The sequence below is a fragment of the Myotis davidii genome, unplaced genomic scaffold (assembly GCF_000327345.1).
Source record: "Myotis davidii unplaced genomic scaffold, ASM32734v1 scaffold801, whole genome shotgun sequence".
Classification (NCBI taxonomy): domain Eukaryota; kingdom Metazoa; phylum Chordata; class Mammalia; order Chiroptera; family Vespertilionidae; genus Myotis; species Myotis davidii.
Window position 1 is genome coordinate 443,811 of NW_006290777.1, and position 15,738 is coordinate 459,548.

At 41.9% G+C, this 15,738-nt stretch overlaps 1 protein-coding gene across 1 annotated transcript; it reads right to left on the minus strand.

Moving 5' to 3' along the window:
- Positions 1 to 1,146: 1,146 nt before the first annotated feature.
- SLC2A3 (solute carrier family 2 (facilitated glucose transporter), member 3) lies at positions 1,147 to 15,506 on the minus strand. The gene is made up of 10 exons (XM_006763970.2): positions 15,155 to 15,506; positions 13,033 to 13,125; positions 12,421 to 12,581; positions 9,293 to 9,533; positions 8,428 to 8,590; positions 7,953 to 8,140; positions 6,937 to 7,041; positions 6,020 to 6,121; positions 5,335 to 5,538; positions 1,147 to 3,537 (listed from the first exon to the last, which is right to left on the minus strand). Exons 1-10 carry the CDS (start codon positions 15,167 to 15,169, stop codon positions 3,325 to 3,327), a joined length of 1,485 nt encoding a protein of 494 aa, XP_006764033.1. The 5' UTR covers positions 15,170 to 15,506; the 3' UTR covers positions 1,147 to 3,324.
- Between the last annotated feature and the right edge of the window lie 232 nt (positions 15,507 to 15,738).

Consider the following 15,738-nt stretch of genomic DNA (forward strand, 5'->3'; position numbering starts at 1 on the left):
AATGGTGACCCTCACCCCATGAGGTTTGGCCAACCTGGGTGAGGGGCTGATGGCTGTTTTCAGGCTGGCCACACCCCCTTTAGGGTGGGGGTGTCCCCACTGGGGTGCCTGGCCAGTCTGGGTGAGGGGCTGAGAGGCGTTTTCAGGCTGGCCAAGCCCCCCGGCAACGGACGCTACCAGCCTCTCCTTTATTTTTAATTCTGGGATTTATTTACCTTCTATAATTGAAACTTTATTGCCTTCAGTGGAGCTCAGAGCTGGCCGCGGCAGGTGGAAGCTTGGCTTCCTCCATCATTGGGGCAACCAAGCCTCCTGCTCACTTCAGCTCCGTGGCTGCTGGCTGCCATCTTGGTTGGGTTAATTTGCATATAGTCACTCTGGTGGCTTAAGGCATAGCAAAGGTACAATTTGCATGTTTGTCTTTTATTAGATTGGATGGTGTACTCACTGAGACTCTTTCCTGACAATCAGGAAGCAGTTCATTTTTTCATTCCGTCTAATACACAGAGTGCCATAGTGTAAAAATTATGTTGGGAGTGAGGAAGGCTGTATGGAGCGCTTGCTTGGGCTGAGTGAAAATTAAAAGCAGCCATTCAAATTTTTAATACGTGAATGGAAACAGGAATGGGGGTGTCCAGACTGCATACATGAAGGCATGGAGGTGTCAATGGTGCTGTAGTGGGTGAGGCATTTTCTTACATAATTGGGAGCTAAGTCTTAGGACCTTGCATTAGAGTGGTTGTGCCCACTATGGGGTGTAAGATTTTTTTTTCTATAGTTGATTGAAATCTACTGGAGGATTTTAAGGCGGATAGTGTTATATATATCATATGGATGCCCTGACATCAGTGTAGGATGAATTTTAATGATCAAAGACTGAAGGAGAAATGAAGTAGGAAAGAGCCTAAGAGAGAAAAACAGAATTTTCACTGAGGAAAGAAAGTGAAAATTTGTTAACTAGGCAAAGCAATGCACCACAACATTTTAATTTCATGTGTATAACAAACAAGGAGCAGTATTTTCATTTGTTCGAGACTGTCTTATAAGAAACTTACTCAAGGTTACAACAGGTACTGAATGGCCAAGCTAGGATTTAAAGTGGATTTTGTTGAGGAAGGACAAAAACAAGACAAAAAAACCAACATGTACATTCAGAATTTTTATTTCAAAACGAAGAACCACAGTAACATTAATAATATAAAACGTATTTGGAAATATTCACAATCTGGTCACTGAGAAATGGGGAAACTTCATACTGCCCACCCACGGTTTTTGAGGAGCCAGAAGTGGAGGTGCAGTTGGAGGAAAGTCACCTGTCCCAGCAAAGTCCCATGTCAGAGCTCGGAGTTTTTATCCAAAGGCTCAACGACCAGAGGGGATGGTAAGAACTGAGAACTAAAATATTGTCATAGGCAAGGATTTGGCTGAAGGGCCTCAAATGTATAAGCACCAAGGAGGGGATGGGAGGTCAAGCAACATGAAAAAGGGCAAAGAGGGTGTCACCATTTATAAAAACACAGGGAACTAGACAGTGGAGGTGTCTGTGACCTATGGCAAGTGTAAATACCTTCATCTCATCTAACTCTTTGAAACCTTCCAGATTTACAAGTCTTAGTGTATTTCTCATCCCCTTGAAAAGAATGCCTCCTCCCCCCCATGACTTCCTTCAAGCTCCCCTAGGAGGCCACATGTCCTGATTTCACACTCTCCTGCTCCCATTGTCTGAGTCTAGAGTGAGGCAGAGTTCTCTACATGTTAGGAAGAAAGCCACAGATGCAAATCCCACCCAGCAGAGGCAGTGCTACTTATATACCCAGGAATAAACTTTAACACATTCCATCCAAAAGGGGGCTGTAGGAACACAGAGGAAACAAGTTACCAATAAACGACTTGCACCCAGAGCAAAGTGACAGTGCACATACATTCATACTCTCTCAAGTGTGGGCTACACTGCACATTTACTCATACCATCTCCAACATGGTCTATGGGAAAGATTCAAGTGCCCTTAGGGCACTTGATATAATACTATGGTAACATGATAACAAGAGTAACTTGACATGGAAACAGACCAAAACAGGCATGGGCTGACCCTAAAGCAGTAACATACTTCAACTAGGTAACAGTCATTCAGGAAAAATCCTCTCCCAATGCTGAGGTTACACATTCCAAGTTAGCTATGAACACTCTCCTCTGAATTCTTTTAAAGCTATGGCTTAAAACTAAATTAAAAAAATCTAAACATCTAAAATTTCCTAAAGAACAAAATGCAGAAAGACCAAACCTTTATCAAGAACCAATATTTTAGGTTGCTCTCCCACCAGATGAATGGTAGGAAAACTTAAAAAAAAAATAAAAATAAAGTGAGTCCACTATAAGAGGAAGACGATTGATTTGAACAAACAACCTTCCCTTCTCTGGACTCCATCCAAAATCAGAACCCATCAACCACCATTAACTACAATGCCCACCTTAGTAATAATCCTAGATTTCAAGTAATACTACATATAATCTTAAACAAAGAAAACGTTCCAAAGGAAACCAGTAGCTTCTTTACACAGGCACATGACTTTTCTGACAAATTGAACTTGAGAATTTCCATCTGAAGGACAGAAATTTTTAAAAGGCAATCTGCAAACCTCACATACCTCATCATATACCTTCCAATAATGCATTACATTTCTGTGTAAATCTTCCCTTATTAAACTATAAACCTCTTCAGTATCAAATCTTCCACCCTATAAACTCTGTAAGTACCTCCCTCTAACCTCAATTTCCTTATGTTTTCATTATTTGGTAAAATTACACTTAAAAAAATAAATACTTATGCAATAAAACCAGAAGATAAAATAAATAAAACTCAAATTAATTTGCTCTGCAGAGCGGTATGGAAGTGAGGAAGATGCTCTTATGTAATTCCTCTCTGCCCTCCACACTCTCATGTCTATCTGTTTCCTGGTGAGTTTGAGGTTGGGGAACTCTTTCTCCCCTACATGCCCTCATGAGGCAATATTAGAACTTAAAGGAGGAAGAGCTGGCAAAGTTGTCAAATGCCAAGTAGCCAATCCCTCCTGAAATGAAGGTAGGTTCACTTGGTCTCTTCCAAACAGAAGAGAATGTCCAAGAAATGAAATGTTTAAAAAGCCACTGAAGATACAACTAACCCCAGCACTGGGGTCCTGTGAGTGCTCATGGAGTGTGGGGATGAGAAAAGACTCAAGTAGCAGCATTCAGAAACAGTCCTGGGTTACAACCTGATGAGATCTCTCCCCATTCAGGGAGAGGTTACTTTTCATGTTGGGAGGGAGGTGGGAAGGAAGCACAGCTTAGACGTTGGTGGTATCCTTATCAGGCTGCATGCTGTTCATCTCCATGGCGGCTTTCTCAGCTCTGTTAGCCATGTGTGCCTGCCCTTCAAAGCCTCGTGTAATGTCCTCAAAAGTCCTGCCGCGGGTCTCAGGGACTTTAAAGTAGGTGAAGACCAAGAAGATCACGAGGAAGCCGGTGAAGACAATAAACACGTAGGGTCCTAAATATTTCTACAAAAGGATTAAAAAAAAGTGTTGATATAAAAATCCTGTCACTGACAAACTTCAGTTTCCTCGCACCCATATTTCTAATAGGCTTCAAGCCATAACCCTTTCATAGTTCATGAAAAGAGTAAGGTTTCACCAGAGACTCACTTTTTTTTTTAAATATATTTTATTGCCCTAGCTGATTTGGCTCAGCGGATAGAGTGTCGGCCTGCGGACTCAAGGATCTCAGGTTCGATTCTGGTCAAGGGCATGTACCTGGGTTGTGAGCACATCCCCATAGGGGGCATGCAGGAGGCAGCTGAATCAATGTTTCGTTCTCATCGATGTTTCAATATATATTTTATTGATTTTTTTACGGAGAGGAAGGGAGAGGGAAAGTGAGTTAGAATCATCGATGAGACAGAAACGTCTACCCCATACTGGGGATGTGCCTGCAACCCAGGTACATGCCCTTGACTGGAATCGAACCTGGGACCTTTGAGTCCGCAGGCTGACGCTCTATCCACTAAGCCAAACTGGTTAGGGCAGAGAGACTCACTTATGAATCCCATTGCTAACTTACTATATTTCTCCGCAACTCTTTTTTTTAAAAATATATTTTATTGATTTTTTACAGAGAGGAAGGGAGAGAGATAGTTAGAAACATCGATGTGAGAGACACATTGATCAGCTGCCTCCTGCACACCCCCAACTGGGGATGCGCCCGCAACCAAGGTACATGCCCTTGACCAGAATCGAACCCGGGACCCTTCAGTCCGCAGGCTGACGCTGTATCCAGTGAGCCTAACTGGTTAGGGCTCTCTGCAACTTTGTGTCGCTCCTTTCCCTGTTCAATGAAATTAGCTGCTTCCAAATCCCTATTGAGTATTTTCGGATTTTCAGTTATCACTGTTAAAATCTATGTTTATGAAAGACTCACAGAAATAGGAAATGATTATAGATGTCCATTACAAATTCCTTTATCCAAATCAGCTCCAGGTCATTTTATAACAGAACTCACTTCATTCATTAACATCCTAAGCTTTGTGAGCCTTTAAGATCATGAAGCGAAAGTGCTCATTCAAATGATGGATTTTTAAGCATTAGTTTGAAATCCTTTGAGGCTTGGCTTATTTCTATCATTCTGCTTCTATTACTATCATTTCAGACCAGTGGCCTTTTAATAGTTCCCAGTTTTGCGCTCCTACTTCAGTCGTTTCTGCTCTCATTCCTTCTTTTTCTATGTGTCATTAGAAATGGAGCAGTCCTGGATTGTGAGAGGGATGTCCGACTGCCGGTTTAGGCCCGATCCTGGCAGTCAGACATCCTGCGATCAGGCCTGCCAGACATTCAGGGACATCCTGGGATCAGTCCTGTCAGACATCCTGGGATCAGGCCTGTTGGACTTCCTGGGATCAGGCCTAAACCAGCAGTCAACATCCCCCAAAGGGTCCGCGATTGGAGAGGGTGCAGGCTGGGCTGAGGGACACCCTCCTCCCATGCATGAATTTCATGCACCGGGCCACTAGTCTATATATATAAAAGCCTAAGCGACCAGCTGACCGGCTGACCGGCTGGGAGCTATGACGCACACTGACCACCAGGGGGCAGACGCTCAACACAGGAGCGGAAACCACAGGCATGGAAACATGGGACAGACTGATGAATCTAAGAAGGAAGCAGGGAGAGGGAAGGGCAGGAAGAGATTAGCGGGGTGCAAGTTTAAAGCCCTTGAGATCTAATCCTTCATTCATATTGTAACATGGCTTACGTGGGTTGATTTCTAGATGAGCAAGGTGAGTTGTGCTTTGATTTACTTACTGCAGCTGAAGGGAAGAGTAGTCCAACCAAAAAGTTGGAGGTCCAGTTGGAGCAGCCAGCCACTGCCATTGCAGCTGGGCGGGGTCCCTGGCTGAAGAGTTCAGCCACAATAAACCAGGGAATAGGGCCTGGGCCAATTTCAAAGAAGGCCACGAACACCAGGATAGCCCCAATGCAAAGAAAGCTCATCCAGTTATAATCATCCTGTGTGAGGAAGGAACAGAGGAAAGTTAATGTTAAAGACAGCATGACCAGGCAGGATCTAGCTTCTCAGACTTGGGCACTGACTGTCACTGAAAAGCCCCTTTATGTCCTGGGGTATAATGGACCTACCGGACTTAGAGTAAAAATTGGAGGTTTTTGAAACCCAGCTCTGTGATCACACATATATCATTTTTACTGAGATAATTTCATCAATTGTAAATGGAAATAGCCTCAAAACTACTTTAAGAATTAAATTGCATAATGTATTTTATAAGCTACATGTTATATAGATGTAAGGATTATAGCAAGGATTATTATTACCTATCGGTGGTGATCTACTTTTCTTAAAACTGGGCATGCTGCTTCTCCCAAATTTGACTTTATCAGTCTCCAGTCTCAACTGTTCACTGCCTTCGCAGAGAGTCAACATAACCTCTCCTTTCCCCCTCCCCTCCCTTTTCTTCACTCAAAGAGCACTCACCTTTAATAACAGGGAAATAGTCATGAGGATGGAACAACAAGCCATTCCTCCAAGGCCAATCATATGTAGAGTCCTCCTTCCTGCCCTTTCCACTAGAAACAGCTAAAAGAAGAATATAACATGACACTTCTGATTTCCTTTTCATGAAAACACTATGTAAGCTACCTGAATCTGCCTTAATAATAGCAGATACTTGTTATAGTCACACTTCCTCTTTTCCAGTTCCAAATTTAATATATCCCATATAACCCTTTCTATAACCTCCATCCCTCCCATCCATTCTAGATTTGTTTGAAAAAAGTGAAGACTACTTACACCCCCCATTCAATATTTCTCCCCACCCAGTACCCCATCAAAGAGGCATTAAACAACAGAAGATTTAAATATATATTTTTTTATTGATTTTTTACAGAGAGGAAGGGAGATAGAGAGTTAGAAACATCCATCAGCTGCCTCCTACACATCTCCTACTGGGGATGTGCCCGCAAACCAGGTACATGCCCTTGACTGGAATCGAACCCAGGACCTTTCAGTCCACAGGCCGACGCTCTATCCACCGAGCCAAACCGGTTTCGGCTTAAATAATGGTAGGGAGCCTGGCTGGTGTGGCTCAATGGTTGAGCATCGACCCATGAACCAGAGGGTCACCGGTTTGATTCCCAATCAGAGCACATGCCCGGGTTGCGGGCTTTATCCCTTGTGAAGGACGTGTAGGAGGCACCTGATCGATGTTTCTCGCTGATGTTTCTCTCTCTCTCTCTCCCTTCTCTCTCTCTGAAATCAATAAAAACATATTTAAAAAAATAATAATGGTAGGGAGGTGGAAGTACTCACAACCCATCTTTGAACATTCGTAGCAAGAATTCCTCTCCCCACTAACTCCTGTCTCCCCAAAATTATCAAACCATCCAACTTACAGATACTACAGTGAAGATGGTATTAACCACACCGGCACCAATGGTGGCATAGATTGGCTCCTTAACACCAGCATCTTTGAAGATTCCTGTTGAGTAATAGAACACCTACAAGGAAACAAAAGCAGGTGCAACTTTGAAACAGCAATTGTGCATGGCAGCTGAAAAATAGGAACAACGTACTATTTTGACAATCAAGTGTGTTTTGCAAAATGCAACAAAATGGTTTTATCAAATCAATCAAAGACTGATGAGAAACTGTCAGGGCATGAATCAGTATTTAAAGAGGTGGGACAAAAGTGTTCTTCATATCCAAATATTTTACCTGAAAATGGATAGAAGGTATACTATCTTCTCTTTTCACAACCAAGACTCAAAAGCAGGAAGTTGGTATTTCATAGAATATAAGGGATACCTGCCAATTATTAGCTTCCCATTTTGCACCCTAGCTCAGCTATCATAATCTCTATTCTAGTTGTAAAAAATAGATACAATGGTAAGGCCACCTCAGTCTAAGTTGCTACTGTGCTTCCACATTTCTTGATTTTCTAATGGTTCCCCAGGGCTTTACACGGATTTTAGGATGTCAAATCCTAAAGAAAAACCAAGGCATATAAATTCTCAGATATCTACTTTGGTTGTATGGCCTACTGATGATATCATATAAGGTAGATCAGAGTTAGAGAGGACTGGAAATAAAAAATGAGTAGTCAAAAAAATCTGTGTTGTATTATATAGTGAAAAAAGCCTAGAAGAAGACAAAAATTAACCATCTGCTCGAAGACAAAGAGTAAAAATTTTTCATTTTTATTTACTTTCTCATTTTTCCGCATGGAAAACATGTACTATAAATTTAAGAAATAAAACCAAATCAAAACTTGAATAAACAACGTTTTCTGAGTAGCTGCTACATGCCAAACATTGTGAGGGGCTATGTAAGTAGGTGAGCTATTTACCTCTGGTCAGGAGTTTTAGGTGAAATATTGAAGGATATCTTGGACACAAAAATTGATACTCACAGCATTGATTCCAGAAAGTTGCTGAGAGAGCTGGAGCATGATGGAAATCATGATGGGCTGTTGGTAGTTCGGTGATCTGAAGAGCTCCAGCACAGTGGCTTGTTTTTCTTGTGACATCCTAACACTCTCATCTTTCATCTCCTGGATGTCCTGAGCCACGTCTTGGGTGCCCCACAACCGCTGGAGGACTGGTGAAGAGAAGAGGAAAGGATAAAGGTAAGGTGCTCTCCCAAATCCATAAGACAGCTAGGGAGAAGCCACCCAAGATGAGCCCCAGACACGGCTAATCAATCAGCATCCGTGTCTTAATTTACCTCCTCACCTCATTCTTCAGGGGCTGAAAGTTCCTAACTTAAGAGTAATTAGGAAACTCTTCACTTGGGTTCTGAGATGACAAAAAATAGATCCAATATCCTCATCCTAAAACAAATCACAACCCTACGGTTCTTACAGTAAACATGTGAAGGATACTCACTCTTTCTAGCACTGTCTTCTTCCTTTCTGTTAATCAGCAAGAATCTCGGACTTTCTGGGCAAAATGGAAGGGCTATGATTTGGAGGAAAGATGGAAGGATGGTGAAGCCCAACAGCACGGGCCAAAGATCTTCGGTTCCCAAGATGATATTCAGACCAAAGATCTAGAAACAGACAAAGGTAATACTATAAATCCCATGTTTAATAGGCCATAAATTAAATGAAATAAATAAAAATTCCAGGAAATGATTCATTCTTTTACTATCCTGTTGCTTTTTAAGTTGTCTGTGAGCTATAATAACATCTGAAACTTACATATAATTGAATATGTGCCATTTGAGTACTTTACCTATGTTAACTTTTTAAATTAAATTTTCTTTTAAAAAATATATTTTTATTGATTTAAGAGAGGAGGGGAGAGGGAGAGAGAGATAGAAACATCAACGATGAGAAGGAACCACCAATAGTCTGCCTCCTGCATGCCCCCCTACAGGGCGATCAAGCCCCCAACCTGGGCATGGACCCTGACCAGGAATCAAACCCATGATCTTCTGGTTCATAGGTCGATACTCAACCACTGAGCCACTCTGGCCAGGCTATTAACTCTTTTTAAAAATTTCTTGTTTTTTACTTCATTTTTAGAGAGCGAGAAAAAGGGAGAGGGAGAGAGAAACATTGATGTAAGAGCTGTCACCTGTACACCCCCTATTGGGGTTGGAGCCCACAACTCGTGCATATGCTCTGGCAAGGAACCAAACCAGCAACGTTCTGGTGCACAGGACAATGCCCAACCGAGTCACACCAGCTAGGGCTATGTTAACTCTTAATGAATGTTGGAAACTAACACTCGTTAAGTGCTAGCGTACCTGGGCTACCAGAATCCCGATAACGATGCCCAGCTGGTTCAGAGTGCCAAAGGCTCCCCGCAGGGCAGTAGGAGATATCTCTCCAATGTACATGGGCACAAAACCTGTGCAGAGTCCGCAGAAGAGGCCAATGATCAACCGGCCCAGGATCAACATTGCAACTGACTCCGCTATTTTGCAGAATCCCATAAGGCAGCCACCAGTGATAGCCAATAGATTGACAATAAGCATTGAATTGCGCCTGAAAATTTAAACAAAAACAAGTTAGCAAAAACAATCCCAACTTTCCCCTTATTATTCAATTCCCCAAGCTCAAACATCTTTAAAAAATATTTTTTAATTTACTGATATTTAGGGAGAGAGAGATGGAGAAGGGAAGGGAAAGTGAGTGAGATCAATTTGTTTTTCCACTTATTTATGCATTCATTGGCTCAATTTTATATGTGCCCTGACTGGGGATTGAACCCCCAATTTTGGCATTATCAGGACAACAGTCTAACCAACTGAATTACCTGGATGAAGCATACATCTTCTCTTTTTATTTAACTTTTCTATTTTCTATCATTAGAACATTTCTAGTTGGGATAACAGGATCAGTGGTCATTATACCTCTATATGCATAAAATTCACCTAGAGAACGTGTTTTAAGATTTTCCTTTTAAGTTGTACCTGTAGCCTAGCATTTTAGCAGGCACTTTATTTTTTTAATTGAATTTATTGGGGTGATATTGGTTGATAAAATCATATGTTTCAGGTGTACAATTCTATAATACATCACCTGTATATTGTATTGTGTGTTCATCACCCCAAATCTCTTTCCATCTTCATTTATGCCCCCTATACCTTCTTCTACCTCCCCCACCCCCTTTCCCTCTGTTAATCACATACTGTTATATCACCATGCTATTGTCTGTGTCTGAGTTTTTTGTTTGTTTTACTTAATCCCTTTTTCACCCAGCCCTGCAACCCCCATCACTTCTGACAGCTGTCAGTCTGCTCTCTGTATCTACTAGTTTGTTTGTTAGTTTATTTTATTCATTAGATTCCACATATACATGAAATCATGGTACTTGTCCTCTGACTGGCTTATTTCACTAAGCATAATGCTCTCCAGGTCCATCCATGCTGTTGCAAAGGGTAAGATTTTAGCAAGCACATTAGGCCAGTAGTTCTGAAAGTGTCCATACATAGATTTTGCTAGAAATTAAAATTACCCCTCTCCATATTTATCAAATAATTAGGTTTGACTCTGGGGTGGGGGGTCCAACAATCTGTGTTCTAAAAAGTCCTCGAGGTGATTTGGTGCAGGCTCAAGTTTGAGATCTACTGCCCTAGGCAATTCTGCCCTAGCAGGTCTATTAACATACCCAAGAGATATTTTTGGACTAATGCTTCTTACTGCATTTAGTTATAAAGCATTTGCTTAGGTATATCACCAACGTACTGATGATGATAGATTATTTCAGACCAAGTTTTTCCACATCACAAATAAAAGTAATGCAAACAGCAGCTTCAGCTCTCCTTTGGGTGGACTGTGGTGATGTCATTAACAGTATTGGTAACCAGTATCAAATAATAAATTACTACATTTATGTACTAAAAATGTGGCAGATGGAGCCACTGAAACAGCTGATAGAAGACTGAAATAAAAGATTAACACTGAAAAGTTACTAAAGCTGTTGGGAAGAACCAGCACCATGAGCTTCAACAATGAGTTTCAACTCAGGTGGCCACTGAAATTACTTTGGGAGCTTTGAAAAATACTTATGCACAGGTCCTGGTCTGGCACTTTTAAAAGCTTCCAAGGAGATACAGAGAACACCCTTTCAAGAGAAAAATCTCATTGTTCATTCTCAATTTTACCTTTTTCTACATTCCTTTTCCTGTTCCCCCCTCCTTTATTGGTTCTCTTGCTAATAAAATAACAGGAAGAAGCCAGGTTAGTTCTGGAAAACCCACATTAAAATTTTAATGATTTTAGTAGACAAAAATTTAATCCCTTCAAAAACAAAAATAAAATATCAAATAAAATAGGTTGCTTTCATGTATTAAAAACTTGAATTCGGTCCTAACCAGTTTGGCTCAGTGGATAGAGCGTCGGCCTGTGGACTGAAGGGTCCCAGGTTCGATTCCGGCCAAGGGCATGTACCTTGGTTGCAGGCACATCCCCAGTGGGGAGTGTGCAGGAGGCAGCTGATTGATGTTTCTCTCTCATCGATATTTCTAACTCTCTATCCCTCTCCCTTCTTCTCTGTAAAAAATCAATAAAATATATTTAAAAAACAAAAAAACTTGAATTCGGCCAGGCCAGTGTGGCTCAGAAGTTGAGTGTCAACCTATGAACCAGGTCACAGTTGATTCCTGGTCAGGGTACATGCCCAGGTTTTGGGCTTGATCCCTAGTAGGGGCATGCAGTAGGCAGCCGATGGATGATTTTCTCTCATCATTGATGTTTCTATTTCTCTCTCCCTCTCCCTTCCTCTCTCTGAAATCAATAAAAATACATTAAAAAACAAAGTTGAATTCCATTTATGTTTCCAGAATATCTAATCAGCAAACTAAATGGTTCTTTCACTAATCATTATTGAAAGTATTCTACCCTCTAAGATATTTATTTTATTAAGCCAGTATAGGGTGAGAAGATACAATGTTCTTTTTCTTTTTTCAGGGAAAAAAAAAACATTTCAGGTTAGTTATTTGGCCATGATTTAGTTATTTGCCAAAGATTAAGGATTAAAAAATATTTCCTCCCTATCCTGTTGTGTAAAATAATGAAGATATTTGCATAAAACCCCCAAAATTTTAAAGAAAAGCAAACAACTAACCTTTTTTAAATAAAGTATGTTTCTGAGACACTTAAATGAACTTTATTAGAAAACAGAATTAGTGTAAACTGGACTGCAAAGCCAATCATTCCCAAAGCCCACCTCTTGATGGCTGGGTGGAAGCTATGCAGGGCAGTAGAGCCCCAAGCAGGAGTAGTCAGTGTCAATTAGACTAGGTTTCCCTTGGTGAGAATTTGAGGTGCTCTCATTCAAATGTGTGATTACCGTCACATCCTAATTCTCAATACCTGTCCTCAGTGCAACCAGAATAGCCCCCTCCCTTGTCCAGTTTCTGGCCAGTACCTGCCAAAGCGGTTGACAAAGAGTCCAACAGAAAAGGATCCGATCATACCACCAACGGAGAAGATAGCCACAGACAAGGACCAGAGAGACGTCAGCAACACGTCACTGGGCACGTTCTCTAAATGCTCTTCCAAAGTGTAATTGATAAAGTCCCTTATGATCTGCAAATTAAATTAATTGGTGGGAGGGCAGATTGTTACAGTTGGATGAGAAAAGAGACAAGTATTGGGGGTCTTCCCGTCCCTAAAATACAATATTACAATTACTGCTTTATAGGTAGAGAACCAAGGGAGTAACTAGATGGGGATGGAAGAGAGGTAACAGATCGGAGTTAATGTTTCTCTGAAAAGAATTTTTATTTGCTCTGAAAATCCCAGAGGTAGTACTACTGATATTCAGTGAATATTCCAGCCCTCTCCCAAGTGCCTTCTTTTTCTTTGTAATTAACTCCTAAGGGATAATAAAGGAAGTATATCACCATAGGGTGAGAGTAAGAATGGGTACAGTGCGGGATATAGGGAATAACTGAGTTTTGTTTTAATGGTTCAAGTAGACTTCCTTACCAATAGTATGCATTCATTACAATTCTAACTCTAGTTGCCTGGTACTCACCACCTCAGGGGCATTGATGACTCCAGTGTTGTAGCCAAACTGGAAAGAGCCTATTGTAGCAATGGTGATGGCAAAGATCAGAGGTGCGGTGACCTGGGGGTGGGTAGGGGAGGAAGAAACAGTACTTAAAACTCTTGATAATTGCCTCTTATTAATTAAGGAGATGTATTACGACAGCTGGTCCTAGGAATGGTATAAAAAGAACAAGCCTGGCTGGCATGGGCCTACGAACCAGGGGTCACAGGTTCGATTCCCAATCAGGGCACATGCCGGGGCTGTGGGCTCCATTCTCAGTGTGGGGCATGCAGGAGGCAACTGATCCGATGATTCTCTCTAATCATTGATGTTTCCACCTCTTTCTTTCCCTCTCCCTTCCTCTCTGAAATCAATAAAAATGTATATTTTTTAAAAAGAACAAAAACTTAATGAGATTTAGGTAATGAATAGGAACACAAAAGAACAGGTTATCACTGAAGACCTCATCTAGAAATATATGGACAAGCACTGTAAACTTAAGAAAGGAGGCAAGAAAATTTAGAACGTAAACAGTTAAGAGGAACTGAGCCAGTTTGGAATTCAAAATATTGCCCCAGGTAAAAGCAAACAGCAGTACCCGGAGGATGGAAAGAACTTAGCAGCAGTTCTCAACCTGTGGGGTCGCGACACCTTTGGGGGTCGAACGACCCTTTTACAGGGGTCGCCTAAGACCATCGGAAAACACATATACAAGTACATATTGTTTACAGTAGCAAAATTACAGTTATGAAGTAGCAACGAAAATAATTTTATGGTTGGGGGTCACCACAACATGAGGAGCTGTATTAAAGGGTCGCGGCATTAGGAAGGTTGAGAACCACTGACTTAGGAGGACAGGGGTCAAGACATTTAGAATTCCTAAGAACAGATTATTTTGGAAACAGCTAGATCCCGTGCAGTCCCTCCTGTACCCTGGGTTCCACAGAGCCCCAGAGTGGTGGGGGGGCGCATGTATCTTTATCACTGAGCTGCTCTTTATCTCTCTTTGGATCACGTAATCTATGGTGTCTACTATAGATACCACAGTGTCCTGGCCCCATTTGTAATTCTGCCCGTTTACTGTACTGCTATCTCCCACCCAGCAGGGGGAGAGCACAAGCTCACTCCCAACCCCACATACAGAAGACATTTCTTGGGGGAAGGGGACAGAAATCCACTCAGTCATCCCTCAGCTTCCCAGCAATAACTCAAGGGGTTGTTATCTTAAATTTCCACCTCAAAGTAGCCCAATATCTATGCCTGAGTCCATCTTCAACATCCCCCAAACATTATTCTCCAGTCTGACAAGAGTGGCAGGTTGAGAATTTCAATTGCCCAAAATGACCTTGCCTCCCAGGCAACTAGGTATAAGGACTCCTGAGGCCCTCTGCCACTGCATAGCTCTTTCTGATTAATTCTTTCCCCCTTAGTTAAAACCTCTTTTCCCCCTCATCATACTATCATTGTGTCCCTTTTCTTCTTCCTTTACATTTTTCATCTCTTATCTTCATTTTCAAATTTGTTTACCTTCACGAAAATGCGTTTCTCCCTAAATATACTGCATACATAATACACAATAATATATAACTGTATCATGTGCTCACAATCCTAACTACACTAGGAAGAACAATGACAATTCTCTCTCTTTAGTACCCAGAAAATCCCATAGGTCATAGAACAGATGGCTGGACACCAGGCCTCCAAACAAATCTCAGGTCTTTTCAAGGCCCAATGCTTCCAGAGGCATCCTCAGACTGCACCTGGCCCCACACTTGTAATCAACACAACCGAGCAGCCGCAGATGCCCTGTCCACTCCATCAGCTCATCCTCGGTAGGGTGTAATTATGTTAAATAAACCCGAGAAACAAACACAACTTCTCCAGGTGACGTTCCCTGAGACAGGAAGGTGATGGAGCGGGAATAAATCCTTTACAGGATATGAGAATCGAGGAGAACTGGTGAAACTGTAGCACTGCAGGCGGAAGGAAAGGGCCTGAAGATGGCTAGATGACAGAATAAAATAGAACACAGCAATCACCATTACGGTTTCCCTTTCAGAGTGTACCCCAAACATGCAAAAATAACTGGTAATTGTATCAACCTTACCTTATGTGTCCCCATGGCCCTAATTTAATTCTTTTCGAATCTTCAAGAAAGATCTGGAGGGGGATTCCAGAGACACCTTTTTCAGCCAACAAAACCTTAAAAATGTCCTTCTCGGGCGGCAAGTCTCTCTGCAGGTCCTCAGGATTGCTCTACATCTCAGGCTCACACTCACTCTTGCGGTTAAAAGTGCACACCAGTCACCAATTTATAATCCTGGAAAGGGTGGAGCCAGGAAGGGAGCCGAGCCCCCAGCCCTTCCCCTGCTCCTCCCCCAGACAATCTCGTGATCTCGTGTAACATCAAATTCAGACCTCACCCTAGGCAGCACCTCCCTCTGCCCACTTTTAAAACCACATCCTTTTCCATACCCACTACGTCTTCTTGAGCCAGCCTTCCCTTTTCTAGAGCAGCTACAGCCTCTCTTAGTTTCACAGACAAAATGCTACCAGAAAAGCCTGCAGGGAAGGGCAAATTCACTTTATTTTTGCTCTCACAATGCTCAGAATGGAATCAATCTGTCAGGAGACAAAATGCCTTTTCCCCTATATGTGTGTAAGTGCTGTATATGTAAGGCCCAGTGGAGT

Bases quoted from the DNA above. Each gene is read 5' to 3' on its own strand.
- SLC2A3 (XM_006763970.2), bottom strand. The intron at 12,582-13,032 runs GTGAGTACCAGG...TTTAATTTGCAG, and splicing joins TCATCAATGCCCCTGAGGTG to ATCATAAGGGACTTTATCAA. The intron at 3,538-5,334 runs GTAAGTAAATCA...ATCCTTTTGTAG, and splicing joins TACTCTTCCCTTCAGCTGCA to AAATATTTAGGACCCTACGT.